The following is a 15,660-nucleotide window of genomic DNA, read 5'->3' as shown; positions in this document are numbered from 1 at the left end:
AAAAGTGCCTTTAATGTTTATTTTTTTATTGGGTGAAGGAATGCAGATTTCTTACTAGTTAAGGCTGTGTGACAAGTCAAGAAAAGCCATGAAATTATTTGTACAGACCTGCACAGACCTCCTTAATGTAACTTACATGTTCTGGAAGGAAAATATTCCTTTAAAAAATAATGTTAAAACTGAAAACGGAAGCCATCAATTAGTCTTTCTATATTTACATTTATAGACTAGAATGTGCTGTTTATAAGGGGAAAAAAAAACAAGCAACAAAACAAAACACTTTCTCAGAAAGAAACTTCTGGGATCGCACACAGTTGATCTGTCAGAATAAAGGCCAAACTGGCCATGCCCTGAGGCAAGAATTTCCTAAAAGTGAGTATTAGAAGAGAGCTTCCCAAAAGCTTTTGTGTATTTAACAGTGAGAATACAGACAGTAAAACCAACCGCTGTGAGTACAGGTGATACAGACATTTTGGCCTAGAGAAGCAGCTCTTCTCATCCCTTAAGATGGACACTGATCCCAAGGAAAGCAGGAACCACAGAGGCCTCTTTCGTTTTGCAGGGCCCTTCTGGCCTGGGCATTCAGGGTATACTTTAGTGAGAGCACCCAGGGTGACATCAGCAGCTCCCAAAAAAATGAAGATGAGAATTGTGAACTGTGTACTGGAAACAGAGGGCAGATCAAGAGAACAGCTGGGGATATGCCTGCAGAGAGAAGCTGCCAGCTACTGACTGAGATACACGGGGTCTCAGGAACCAAATCAATCCCTTAGACGAAACTGAACTTTGCCATGGATTGCAGTCTGTATTGATTTCTCTCATTTCAACAAAGGTCATATGTCAACAACACCAGGAAAAATTTAACCATATAGTCCTGTGCTCCTGGTAATGTTTTTTCTCCCACTGGCACTGGAATTGATTTTAACCTCAAACTGATTCTTGGTGTGAACTACAGCACATCAGCTGAATTGGTATTGATGGGCTCCCTCTACTGGGAAATTGCTGTTCATGCTGTCTATCCATAAAATAATTTTTAAACGATGTATTTGCTAATGCATATACATTTTTAATTACACTGTCCATAGAATTCTAAAAATATTTCAACCTTTTCCCTAAACACTACATGTTTCCATAACATGTGTGGACAGAAGGAGTTGGGTGTTGTTTTTTACCTTTAGAGTTGGTCTCTGAAGCGTATAAAAAGCCACAAAACTTAGAGTAACCTTGTAATGGATCACCTCATTGAGTAAAGTTTTCTTTCTTTTTTCTTTCATAGCTGGAATCAAAACTTGACTATTTCCTCTCTGTAGTCCTAAAGGTCCCTTTGTTCTTGGCTCTTTCATCACAAATGACAGGAGTCTGTTATTGACATTGCACAAGCGCATGGACACAAACTGTTGAACAGGTTGATTTCCTTAGCAGACACTTAGAATTACACTGTTAAAAGCAAATGGAAAAGAGTGCTAGCAAATAAGATCTTAAGTGTTATGTTATATTAACAAAGTCATTTCCCAGGAAATTTGATATATGCTTCCATAAGAAATTAAAATCCTTGGTCTAAAAAATGTACTGAGTCAATATACTAAGTAAACAAGGATGCCACTATTAGGTGAAGCCCCGTTATCACCAGAATATCTCACGCAAGATCCAGAACAGACAAAATTTTATTTTATTTTTCTCAGGAATGTGCTGTGTTCAATACTTTCAGTTGTTTGATACCAGACCAACAAATATTGAAATTAGGGTTTTGTGTTTGAAGTACAGCTATATCAAGGACATCATCTATATCACCTGATTTACCTCTGTGGAGAATGGTGTACCCTCTTACACCAGAAATTAAATGAACATTTTGCTTCCTGCCTGCAGTGTCAGCTCAGAAGCATAGATGTGCAAACACCCAGATGCTCACAGCTCCTTTGGAGCACTAGTATTCCCTTTATTTACTAATTCAGTCATAAAAAGAATGACACACACTGGCTAGAGCAGTGACTCCAGCAAGGCCAATCATCTTTACCCTTGGGTCTTTGCATCAGTGCAAAATTGCCTAAAAACCACTAATGATCATACTGAGGATTCCTCTGTCTTCTACATAGCTTCTATGATAATGAAGGATTGGTGATGCTTCTCCAGCAAACATAAACATCACTTTTAGCCACCGTCATTCAAGGTTTAGTCAAAGTCTGGAGAAACTCATATATAAAACCCTTCTCATCTCCACATAGCAAGTTAAAGAAAAAAGGGCCCTGGGATTTTGTCACAATACTTCTTTGTGAAAACTGTGCATGCAGTTAAATTCTATGTTGCTGTCAATTCTCCAGTGATCGTGGCAAACAACACATGGATGCAAATCTTTCTCCTTTAACTAAAGAAAAATTTTCATCAGTCTTGAATGGCCTCAGCTCAAAATTACTTTTTGTTAACTAATCAAGTTGCTGAGTAACCTAAAGGAGCAATAAATATTATGAATGGTGTTTGGTATCTGGATTATAATAGAATCATAAAACGGTTTGGGTTGGAAGGGACCTTTGAGATCATCTAGTTCCAACCCCCTCCTATAGGGAGGGATACTTCTCTCTGGACTGGATTGCTCAAAGGCCAAATTGCTCCAGCCCGGCCTTGAATGCCTTTAGAGAGGGGGCATCCACAACTAACTGGGCAACCTATTCCAGTGACTCATCACCCTCACAGTAAAAAAATAGGAATATTATGTCAATTCCACATAAAACAGCAGAGTAATTGAAAATCAACCCCCTACTATGCTATATGCTATCATGAGGAAATATATTATAGCATTTGCTTCTTGACAGCTATCTAAACCTCTGGTACACTGACAGGGAAGTGTCTAAGAAGTTTGTGTGATTTTGGTACTTATTTCCCTGTGGTCTCCAGGGCTAGATTTTGGCTGCATTATCCTTCTGAACAATAGTTCAAGACTTGCTTTTTTTAATCAGTGGTTTTGGCAGATGGCTGTAGAAGTTCAAGGTGTCATGATTATAAAATGTTTCTTTGTCAGTAATTCTGATAATCAGATTTGATTATACCTGTATTTAATTTTATATTTTTAATATGTACAGTGAGTACGTTCAGAGCCAGGGATTTTGCCTTGAAGATGCCCGCCTCGAAGATCAAGTAATCACACCAGAAGATCTCTTCATACCCCTCTTTGAAAATACTGTGCTGTAACTGGATCTTGCTCCTGAAATGCTTACATACCCAAGCCCTAACATCTCACAGGAGCTCTTACCAGTTAGCTAGAAGCAGTGGGAAGGATCCACAAAGAGGTGTTGTTTACCAGAGCATTGTCTCCCACCTCGAACCACAGCAAGTTCAAAATGTTCTTCTTGGGCCTCTAAGCCAGGTCAGTTTTAAATGACAGCCCATGGAGGAAGTGAGCAACCTGCTTCTGCTGCCTACTACTCCACTCTGTTCTAAAACTGTTATATGTGTTCTGTGTTACCTGTTACTGAATATTCTGGAAAATACGTTTTTGATCCCTCTGTCTTCGCTGCCTGCTAACTGATCTTCTTTGTATCCAAGGTTTGGATATTGATCCAATTCATAGCCATCCCACTCTTGGAAAGAGCAAAAAAGCATGTGAGAATGAAAGCCCCCTTGAATCCTTTGGATTACTCGTACATCCCAGTTGTATTTGTCCCATCTCTTAAAATAGAAATATCAGCCATGCTATCCAAATCAAAGCCCTCTTTGAATGATTACCTTCCTTCTTCCTTCCCAAATGCCTGATTAGTTATGGAATAATTGCTGATATCTGTGGAGAATGATTTTATCCCACTACATAATTTTAACTCTTTCTAAGTAATGCTGCTTGCATGAGCTACATGGGACTACGTTGGAAAGTGCTGCTATCGGGCTCAAAAGGAAGCATCCAAAAGATTCTGTCTCCAGCATTACACCACAGGGGTAATGGCTGGCAAAAAACAACAAAAACACTGAAAAACTCTCCCATTTGAGAGAGGAGATTCAGTAATAAATACATGAGCTGCTTTCAGAGAGCAGATATAGTGAGAGACAGACCTGATAGGCTGCCCTGGGGGCAATGGGGCTTGCCTGTACATTCACAAGGTGGTAAACATCACTTCAGAGCCAGTACTCAAGCCTTTCTATGTCAGCTCTCTTTGCTGTTTCCTTCAAGTGTGATGTACAACCGGTGCATTAGTTTTACATTTGTTGCTGATCAGAATCTCATGAATACAATTTTTTTGCAAATTCTGGATATTGCTGGGTCTGCTGAGTTAACATAGCTGCAAAACAGGAGGAGGATGTTGATCCTCCAAAATCCAGGCAAAATTGATGCAGCCATGACATTCAGCTCTCATGACATGTGAGAGCAGGCCGCTATCTATCTGATATCATCTAGTAGGTGGCAGTACTGTCCAAGGCAGGGGACTGGAACTGTATGGTCATTAAGGTCCCTTCCAAACCAAGCTATTCTGTGATTCTATTCAGGTCTATTGTAAGGCAGTCTTCAAATCAGGATTATAAGAGGAAAGTTATCTGCGCGAAAGTTTTGGCCAATGGAAGAATTTTCAGAAAATCCAATCTGTACTGGGGAGGACAGGAACAATACATAAGAACAAATATTTTTTCACTCAGATTTATTAGTTTGTAATATATGTTGCCAGGCAAGAAACATCTCACAAGCATTAGCAAGGGTTCAGTCACTTTCTTTTATATCCTCAAAGTCCTACAGAAACAAAAGCAATCCCAGAATGAAGATAAGTGTCACAAAGTTTTGAGGATGCCCTAAGCTCTTAAAAGGTTGAACATTCAAAATTAAGGCTCTAAAGTAAAGTAATAAAACCTTTGTTGATTACAGAAAATCCTGGGAAGGATACCCAGCAGACTTTGACTCTGGCTCATAAATCCATCAGTCTTCACTATCCTCTATTACCAAAGCAGGCTTTCTTCTTACTAAGCCTGGAGAAATTATTCCCAATGACAGGGATTTTCTCTGAAGGGAAGACTCCATGTCAAAAAGCTGTGTTTCTAAGCATATGGAAATTGTATTCCTGTGCATAGAAGGAAATCCTACTTACAGATGATGAGATTTACAGCTGAGTTTAGAAAATCCTCAGCCAGAAAAAAAATTCCCAAGACCTGCTTATCCCTGGCAGAGTCACTTCCCAATTCCTTTGTTTGGCCTTAATTCATGAAAAAAAGGAAAAAATGAAAAGGATCCACCACCCTGAATTTGTGGGAAGTATAATCAGCCCCTTGAAGAAATTATATAGAAGTGCAGGAGGCTGATCATCTCTGTTTTTTACCAGAGGTTTGAGCAAGGCTCAAATTTTGATGAGGCAGAACTAGAGTTGTAATAAAAGAGTCTTACAGCTACTAGTCACAGCTACAAAATAGAAAATGAAGGGAGGAAAGGCCACAGCAGAGAAAAAGCTGGCAGAAAAACTAGTTGTGTGAATTGGGAAATGAGACTGGGGACATGGGAGAGAAAAGAGTTTTATTGCACGGACAATGACAACAGCAACATGTGGAGGAGAGTGTGAGGGCTTATTTTCCTATCATCTCCACAAATTTGGGGTTGGGAGACTGTCAAAGAGAAGAGATCCCTGTTTCCAAACCATCTCTAAGTCTATGTCAGGGCCAAGGAATGGATGATAATTTATGTGTACATTTTCTTTCCCGATCTTTCTGTTCACAATTAAAGCACAAATATATGGCTTTGAATGACTTTCCACAGCTCTGTAATACATAGGTGTTCTCCTCCTAAACAAACATATCCACTATTGTCCTGCTGCAATGCTAAATCTGCCTGAAACCCTCTAAAGGTGTGGTTCATTGCCCCATGTCTCTGAGCAGGGTCACATTCCTACTGGAGAAAAAAACGACAGGAATGTAGTAAAATGGTATCAATTATGCAGTTGAATTCTAGTTTCATTTTGCAGCTCTGGATTTGCTCTAGCTAACAAGCCTCTTCTAGTCAAAACAAGAACGCTCCCTCTGTTCATCACAGATAGTGCTAAAATTCATTAGCCCAAGACATTCTAGCTGCCTGTGCATCAATATCCTTTCTCAGTGCTTGCTTGTGAAGGGAACTGTTCGTTGTGTTTTGCAGGTATAGCTTCTGAGTGTTCATCTTTCTGCACTCTCCCTGGCTCTGATTTCTCTCCCATTCCCTTGTGAGACTTGTTCTTTCTCAGATGCAGTCTCTCTCTTCTCTCCTTCATGCCTTCAGGTTGCTAAAAGGCAGGAGAAAAATAGAAGAGAATTAAGTGACTCTTACATCATCAACAAAATCTGATAACGATATTTCAGTAGTAATATATAGTAAAATACTACATTTACCAAAATATCAGGCAGATCAGCTTTAACACAATGGGCTCAAACTCATGGCCCCAGCCAGTAACATTAATAATCAGCAAAGAGCAACACGCTGTAATACTTTTTGGGTGGTAGGAGGGTAGTCTGCCTGAAAGGCAAGCTTGGGAGAAGAGACATGAGTGGGAAAGGAGGCTCTGAAATTTCAGCTTAGATTCCTTGTTTTTCTTATTTCACATGATCCATCTTTTAAAATCTGAAAGTTGCTCACTGACAGTTACAAAGACCATGCTGAAAACAAGTGCTGAAACATTTATTTAGAGAAAAGCAACGTGCAGGGAAGGAGATGAAGTGAAATTACCTTTTCTCCACTTTTAATTTCTTTTAATCTGCTGGTCGTATAAAGGGTGGTTTGAACAGTACTTGCAGGGTTCCAAATGCAAAAAAGGAGTTTTCAACACTCTTTTTGGAGCTCTGTGTTTAAGCCCACTCCCAAATTTCCTTTCAGATCTCTAATACCTATCACTCAGTTCTTCAAGGTTCTTCAGTCCTTGACATCTTACAGGCTTTAATAGTTTGGCCTTGTTGAAAGACAGATCAAAGTATAGCCCAGCACACCTTGCTGTAATTACAGAAGGGTTCCAGAATCCATGTTTTTAAAATTCAACCAAAGTCAAACTTAGTTTATTATATTCACTGTACTTATCACACAACTGATGTGCTCACAGACTTCCTAGCAGAAGTCTTTTGAGAAATGATAAACAATCAGCTACTGATGAGGGCTGGCAAATGAGGCAGTGGGAAATTCTGAATGAAATAAATACTGAGTAGTTCCTGAAAGGAAAAAAGATGACAGAATTCACATAAAAATTGAATGAAATGAATGAATTGAATGAAAAAATTCTTAAAAATTGAATAACAGAGTTGTCATCACCATAACTCTTCATATTCCTAGAGGACTGAGCACGCAAGGACTGTAACTGTGGGACTGATCATGTAATTATGCTATTTATTGAAAAGAGATTTTTATTGTTTCTTCTCTTACTGCTAAATGGAAGGTTTGCACAGAGAGATAAAGACTACTTCTCCATATGAAACTGACAATGTCAAAAAACTGAAAAAATAAAGGATACTTCCATTTGTTGTTACTGATGATAATTATTCAGAGTTATTCAAGCACAGCTTTTCAGTGGGGTGACTGAATTTGACAGAGTTCTTCCAATACTTAAAAGGGATTTACTGTTCAGTACCCTTCCCTCCAGTATGTGATACAGCAGATAGTGTGTATCATTATAATAAATGCATTAAATTGTCAGAAAGGTCATTATTGGCTCCTCCTTCAGTGCAAACCATGCAGAATCATGCCTCAGGAGAGAATAACAGGGAGAAGAATGAAATAGGAAAAGGTTCCATGCTGGCTGCATGCCCTTACAGTGAAAATATAACAATGGTTGCTGCTGCAGTAGTGCAAAGACACTGGAGTCCCAGGGAAGAGAAATCCCTCAAACACCATGATGCTTGGCAGCCTTACAGATAACATGGCATGTGGTTAAACTAGGTCAACAGCAATGAGAAAGTCACTTGGATATCACAGCAAAAGCAAAGCAGATCTGTTTTTATATTGTCTTGTTACCACAGGGTGTGCAGTGTCTCATTTTGAAGTTACACACTTTGGAACAAGTCTAGGTGGTGACACTACATCCAAAATGCTCATGTTAATGACATTAGCAGTTTTACATTTCTTCAACTACAGTAAGGATAACATCATTCAAGAAATTCTAATTCAAGCTTATTTCTGCTCCTCCCCAAGCAAAGACACAAAGATTATATAAGGGATAAAGCTAGCCTGATTTATTAATTTACTTATTTTTTATTTTATTTTATTTATTTATTTCTGAAGTCTTCTTAAGGTTGCTGCTAGTTGTCACCTACCAAAGAAACTGAGCGTTTGCTCTTGAAATGCAATTGCTTCTCAAAGGACTCTGCAAATTCCTGCATGGAGTTTGATCTTGTCTCTGGGCCTGAGCTGTCTGCTGAAGGTGTTCTGCTTGCCTTCTTGTGGCAGTGGTATTTGACATCTTGGTCTTCTTGAAATTCCTTGGAGCCCTTGAGATGACCTGAAGATGAACCTTTGGCAGAGGCATGAAGTCGTGTTGTATGAAGAGAGGAAAGCCTGGCCTGCAAAAGAAGAGGTCTTTGCTGAGTATTGAATTCTAAAGCAGAGCACACAGGGCAGATTCTCTACTACAGAGTACTCTCCAAGCAGTACTACAGAACAAATAACCTTGCCCAGACTTCTGTATCTTTCCTTATTTGTGCAGAAGAATCACACTGTCAAAGAGCTTGCTTCCTTGGGGCAGCAGTGAAATTTACTCATTCCCATTTTTGAGTATCTAAAGTTCTGGCACCCAAATAAGCATTTGAAATGTGAGGTGTGCCCACTGTCATGGAAAAGAACTGGGACACTTCATAATCCCAAACACCCAGCAGGGAATGGGTTCTAGGCAGGGCTTTTAAACAGCAGAGACCCAGCCCTTCTGTGGCCAGATGAACCTGACACTGAGTTTGACTCACAGGTGCTCTGGGTCTTCTTAGAGATTTTGAGGTCAACTGAGTGTGACAGAGACCATTTCTAGCCCAGTCTTATTATATCTGCTGCCTGGCCTAAATGCAGACAAGATGCTCTACTGTTCAGCTCCAGGTTTTTTAGTGGTTTCTTGGGCATATTCATCCTGACCTCACAAGAGAGCATTTTCAGGGCACTAAGGGACACATCCCTGATAGAAAAATGGTAGAATGATAGAATCATGGAATCATTAAGGTTGGGAAAGACGGAAACAAGCTTTTCACAATGGCTTGATGAGAGGTGCTAAATCACCGGTAAATCTACTTCTGTTGCATCTTCCAGCAAAATACCACAGCTCCATATAGGTTTTGCCTCCCTCATTGTGACTTCCTGTATGCAGCTATTGGCAATAACTGAGGGATTGTATATCCTGCTGTTTGTTAATTTATACTTCCCATTTTCACAGTCACCTGAAACTCTTTTTGTTGTTGTTTTGTTTTATTTTTACATAAGTCTTATATTTTCTAGATGTACTTAACACCAAAGGGTCCTCAGCACATATGATGCAAGTTCAACTTCATTTCCAGACATAAGCTAACTCTAGCAACTGATATTACGGACTGCTGCTGAGAGTAGTGGTAATGATTCCTGCTATGCTATTTTTACTTTGAGGCATACTGTTACAACACTAATCGATATTGCTGTGATTTCTGTAAGGTCATATTGTATTCTTATTTGGAAAAGCACCAAAGCAATCGGATTGTGCTTGACGGACAGGAGTACACATGCCATGTCAAGCTGTACAAGCTGAACATCTTCTATGTCGTTTTAATGGTATCAGTGTATATTGTTTCCTGGAAACACACATTGTTTCACACTAAAAATCACAGGTATTTTTTCTTACAGGCTTTAAAAAAGGAAAAATAAAACAAAACAGGAGAACAGATGAAGCAGAGGATGGTATTCATCAATCTTGTTTTACATTATCTGTAAATATTTTATGCTACAAAGATGTTGCTTTTTATTTTTCCTTCACAGATGAAATTATAGTGACACTCTTAACAAAAAGAAAGTAGTTCACATGCTAACGTAGACACTATGGTTCAGAAAAGAAACAGGCCTTCCTCTGAAATGCAGATTTGTCTCAGTGAACCTAGGGTACGGCTACACATATGGCAAGGGGAAATGGTTTTAAACTGGAAGAGGCCAGATTTAGACTATATATTAGGAATAAATTCTTTATAGTCAAGGTGTTGAGACACTGGAACAGGTTTCTCAGAGAGGTTAAGAATGCCCCCTTTCCCCCCCGCCAGAAGCACTCAAGGCCAGGCTGGATGGAGCTTTAAGCAACCTGGTCTAGTGGGAGATATCCCTGCCTTTAGCAAGGGGCTGGAACTAGATGACCTTACAGGTCCCTTCCAACCCAAACCATTCTACGATACTATGATCATGTAATCTCATTACAGCGGCCATGCTTCCTCTCACAGTGCACACACACATTAGCATGTTACTGTCTTATGAACACAACCTGACGGAGGACAAAGGCCTTAGTACAATTGCTAAGAATGAACATTTCATGGCTTATTACTAGTAGAAAACAGTAGTCCTCTTTTATTTAAGATAAATTCTGGCAATGAGTTTACGTAAGATCCATTTCTTCGACTTAATACATGTGTTTAATACATAGATTTGGTGCCAAATGGATTGCATGATACCACTGCAAGTAAGAACAGGCCTGAGATATCTTTAATCTATGCTTCCCTTCCTGATATTACAGGAGATGCTGGAAACAGAGATTTTTTTTGTATCCATGCTTTCTTGTCCACCCACTACTGCTGCCTTCCCTTTCCAAAAGCCTCTGAGTGCTGCTCCAATGTCTGCTCCCATCCTTGCCCCAGTAGCTGGCTCCTGTTTTCATGTGATGCCTCTTTAGCAAGCTTCTGTCATCTCTGGCTTCTAGGATTTGCCTTGAGTAGTTCTTCAACTGGAGAAATGGAGAGGAGGTGAAACAAGGAAAAAGGCCTGGGAAGTAAGAATTATATCTGTTCTTTGATATCACAATAGGGAATTTTTGCTACCTCTCTGTGTTTCTCACTCCCTTTAGTACCCCCTTTTTCTGTACGAGCCTTTGTGTAATCCCAGTCATGCTTAGTGTCTGTTTATATAATAGGCAGCAGATTGTTTGCTAACGCAGAAAAAGCACAGAAACAAAAAATCCTCAAGAACTTGGTGCCAATATTATTTGCCTATTCTATTTCTCAGTTTCTGTTGGAAACAAGATAATTTCTTCCATCTTTTGGCTTTGATCTGAGGACTCACAGAGCTGTCAGTGAGACAATTAATCTTCAGAGTGTCAGCATTGCATTTGTTGTTTGCTCAAGTTTACATAACGACCCCAGTTCTCTAGGAATATTTTGGAAAATCTGACATTCTGATTCTGTCCCAGAGCATTCTTTCCTCCCAAGAAGCTTATAGCCAAGCATGAAGTCCTTAAAAATGTTTCAGCCTAGGTTTACACTGATCTGTAGTAATGTTATTGCAATAGATGTTTAGTCTGATTTTAGTTTAGAATAAGTGTCATTACCTTCAACTGTAGTCAGAAGTTCTGCTCTCACCCTTGGCTGTTTCTTATCTGCTTTTCTGTCATGAGCAATGTCTACTTCAAAGTTCTCCCATATATAGGGTTGTAAAACTCTAACCAGTGCTCCTCAGCATGCAATATTTTCCCTGCAGCAAAATGCCTGGGAAATAGGAAACAGTCCTGAGCTGAAATGATGGAGGATAACTAGAATGCATCAAGCAAAGTCATCAGCTTCAGAAAGAGAATCAGTTACTGTATCTGAAATTTGCAGTGTGCAGCAAATTAATTAAAGCAGATGAAAGCAGATGACTTAGTTCTCCTCAGGCTGTTTCCACATTCACTGCAGGCCTGTGATGACTTATCTGAACCTGATGCTTTTCAGGGAAGCGGATGTATTTGTTTTAATGGAGAATTCTGGACTTATTGTTTTAGCCTGTTTTGGCATGAGAATTCCTGAGGCCAGTTACATGTTCTGCCAGTGACCCAGTGAGGGATGAATATAAGTTTGTATTCTCTGCAAAATGGGAATGATTACAACAAAAGCATTTTGTGAACCGCATCTCAGTAATGTTTGTCCTATAAGGTATGATACAATCCTGGGGAAAAAGAAATACAAATTATTGTTAGTTTCTGTGAAGCAAATCACAGAGGAGTTCTTCTACAAAGCTTTGTTCATATTTTGAGAGGCTCCTAAATGACAGGATGCCACAGCATTCAGCTATTGTGTTTTAAGTGAGAACAGTGGTAGAAAAAACTATAAAGAAGACCAAAAGAAAACCAACCTATTCCATAGCTGAAAGCTATTTACAGAGTTATTCCAAAACACCTTCTGTGCCATAGTGCTAGCACTGTGCTGTGCAATACCAAAACACTGTTGGTGCAAATGTAGTTCATGTGGATGAAACTGCATTACTGCTGATAGGCTGTATGCCAGCCCTGGGTATGAGAGAAAGGTGTGTTGGCAGTGCTGTTTGGGCAGCACAAGTTTATCTGTCTGCACAAGAAACTTTTGCAAACAGCTGTGTCAGTCAGAACCTGCTAATGTAGAGGGCATGGGGATGGGTTGGCAGTAGGACTAAGCAATGTTAGTGGTCTCTTCAACCTTAATGGTTCTATGATTCTGTGATTTGATTGTAACCAGAACAGCCGTGGTTACCTCCATTTACAGTGTCAACACAGAAGAAAGTGTACACTGATCCACTGAGGATGTATTAACTTACAGAAGAGACAAGGTTTGATCTCAGTTATTATTCCTCTCAATTAATTGCACTATTCTGACAAAAGAAAGATGTTATTTAACTAGCACTGGTAAGTGTTTTGATTCTCATAGTAGTTATTCTTTGTAACAACAGTCTAAAGAGCACATCTAGGTGCAATAGCAAGTCGTGGCTCTGAGAAGGAGATGCACTTTTTGAAGATGTTTCTAAGGAATTACTAGTGCACCCAATTGAATAATTTCTAGATTTGATTTAACACAATGTATTTTAGTAGTCTTCACTATCAACTGATCAGAAATTTCTATTAAAATAGTTTATTATAAAAAATTATCAGAATTTGTTATAAGAAATCCAAACAAATCATCCTTTTTCATTCCCACGGTCTATTTCTGGCACTGAGATTGAGATCTATATGTGCTACATAGTATAGCTGAGCCAAGAAAAAAACTGTGGAGCACTAACATGAAGGCCAGACATAATTAAGTGTACAGGGTAACTTTAACTGATTGAACAATCATACAAAAAGTCACAGCCTTTTCTCTCTAAGCTAGCTTCATTAAAGTTCTAGTGCTGATTCAGGGATACAATTATCATTAGCAAAAGCATTGAAAAAGCTTTTGATCAAACTGAATTTAAGAACGTGCTTCAAATTAAATGTACGTGTACACACACAAGCATGCAATGAAGCCGCATTCAGCAACTTGCTGAATGGAATGCAATTTAAGGTACATTCTGATGCTTCAGTCTGTATTAGGCGTAAAGAAATCGTGTATGCGTAATTCTCTGAAGAACAAAACCAAAATATCGTAAAGTTGATATTCAAAGAGTAAGGAGGTCGTTTTGTTCTGTTTTGCTCCTCTTAACCATAATTTTTGAGAAAAGAAAAAAATTTTCCTGGAGGTGTAAGAAATGTGTAAATGTGAATGTGACACTGTGGGATGTGGTTGCATGGACATGGTGATGATGGGCAGATGGATGGTTGGAATGGTGGTTTTTTCCAGCCTTAATGATTCCGTCATTCTATTCTATGATTCTATGTAAAGGAAAAATCCCACCGCTTAGAACATGGCAGATTCAGTGCAAGGTGATTTCCAAGGTGAAATGTAGTACATGACAGAAAAAAAACTTTGGAATATAATAGTATTGGCTTTGTTGCAGACATTATGATTTAGGATCTAACTGAAAAATTATTTGTAAGTAAACATAATTACTTTGGGAAGCCAACTGATGCATCTGGAAAAAAAAAAAGAGATAGGTTTGAGGTACCTACACTTTTTTTTTTAAGGACTGGGAATATCTGCTTTTTTTTGCATTTTGATTATTAGTTAGTTGTCAGCTACCTTAAAAAACTGCTTTGGCATTTGAACCCTGTCCCTTTCCCCACTGTTCTGATGGTTTAGAAAAAAAGAAGCTGTCTCTCCCTTAACAATTTACTTCATAATATAATAAGCTTAGTTATGTATTTTCAGGTTCAGATACTTTAAACAAGGAGGGACCATATCCTCTAGCTTAAATTCAAAGTTACACCAGCAAGCAGCTAAATTCCAGGGAGAAAAGCACACAGCTTCCTTGAGAAGAGTGGTTGTAGAATTAGGTCAAAATCCAATGAATGTATATAGGCTTATGTAGTTTTACATGTGAGAACATACTCATTGAAGCCAAGTTCATGCATGCCAGATTTCTGAAGTGCTTGTATCTCTGTCAGGTCATGCTTTACCAGACAGAAAATCATAATGCATAGCTAGGACTCCAGCAGTTATCGCAGCCTTCTTCTTCCAGTTTTTGGTCCCGTCTTTCCTCATCATGAAGTTTTCTCATCTTCCTCTATCCCAAAGACCTCTGAGGCTTCTGGAGGGAGCTGAGTTTGAGAAGCAACTTCTGCCAGTAGGAACTGAACCTAGTTGACAAGGTAAGTGAGGCATTCTCATCCCAGCGGATCTCTAGGGTTAACTTTTGGGATGTCTGCACTGAAGATTATACACAAGCCACACACACATGAACACAGAAAACTGCACGCAGCTCTTACCGGAAGGGAGGCTCTCCTTTCACTAAGGGATCGTGTTTGACGTTTCTTGTGGCCTCTACTCTCTTTCTCATTCTCATCAATCAAGCTGTGGCCCCAGAAACTGCTCATCCATCTTGCAAAGGAAATATCATCATCCTCTTCATATTCCATGTACAGACACTCCAAATTTGCAGCAGTCTCCCAGCCAGACAAGGAAAAGCAGTATCGAAGGCTTCCAGTAAGCCAATAGCCTCACACTGTTCTGTCAAGAGGAAGAGGAGATGCAGTTTCAGCCACTCTTTCTGCACTTCACCCCCCAAAGCCCAACCCACTGCAACCCTAGGCACTGTCTAAACATAAAATCAATCCTTTCTCATCTATTTTCAACAAGGTTTCTTTTAATCTTTCCATTGCAGAGATGTTCAGTGACAGTGCCGCAGGGAGCTGATAGGAAGGGAAATATGTTCTCTACTCCATATACATTGCAGTTGAGTGCATCAGCTGTCAATGCCAATGGAGAATTGCCCACAGTAACATGCCTGGAAGGCGTGTACTCTAACCCAAAGCAGGCTTGTGATTTTGAGAAGCAGAATTGACATATTGACAGTGGTCAGAAACTGGCACATCTGCCTGCAGAGGCCTAACTGACTTTGTGGAAGGCAGGACAACTAGCCCTCTTCATGCTGCCCTCGCTGCTGATCTCTGTTGCCTCTGTGCTTCCTTTTGGTGTCCAGGAAATATGGTCTCTCTGGAACGAAGGCTCTCCTGAGAAAATTGTTCATTTTTGGGTCGTGGCATGATGCATGAATGTGCATCGTCTGCTTTTCACCAAAATAGTTTCATCTGCTGTATCTGCTTTATGATGGGCCTGGCTTGAGCACACTGAACACAGAGTAGGAATGAGTCTGACCTCCTAATCAAGCACTGGGTGTAGACTATTCACTGTGTCTATACTGTAAAACAGAACAGAGTAGGGGACTGTTCCTCGTTCCTGAGA

General features: G+C 39.6%; 1 protein-coding gene across 1 annotated transcript; it reads right to left on the bottom strand.

Moving 5' to 3' along the window:
* Positions 1–6,035: 6,035 nt before the first annotated feature.
* Positions 6,036–14,834, bottom strand: LNP1 (leukemia NUP98 fusion partner 1). The gene is made up of 3 exons (XM_048944769.1): positions 14,685–14,834; positions 8,227–8,472; positions 6,036–6,215 (listed from the first exon to the last, which is right to left on the bottom strand). Exons 1-3 carry the CDS (start codon positions 14,832–14,834, stop codon positions 6,036–6,038), a joined length of 576 nt encoding a protein of 191 aa, XP_048800726.1.
* Positions 14,835–15,660: the final 826 nt, after the last annotated feature.

Source organism: Lagopus muta, chromosome 1 (assembly GCF_023343835.1).
Source record: "Lagopus muta isolate bLagMut1 chromosome 1, bLagMut1 primary, whole genome shotgun sequence".
Classification (NCBI taxonomy): domain Eukaryota; kingdom Metazoa; phylum Chordata; class Aves; order Galliformes; family Phasianidae; genus Lagopus; species Lagopus muta.
Note: the sequence above shows the minus strand (reverse complement) of the source record. Positions and strands in the feature narration are given on the sequence as shown.

Coding starts and splice junctions, on each gene's coding strand:
- LNP1 (XM_048944769.1), bottom strand. CDS start 14,834: ATGGAATATGAAGAGGATGATGATATTTCCTTTGCAAGATGGATGAGC. Junction 8,473..14,684: donor AAAGGAGAGCCTCCCTTCCG/GTAAGAGCTGCG, acceptor CTTCTTTTGCAG/GCCAGGCTTTCCTCTCTTCA. Junction 6,216..8,226: donor GCAAACGCTCAGTTTCTTTG/GTAGGTGACAAC, acceptor CCTGCCTTTTAG/CAACCTGAAGGCATGAAGGA.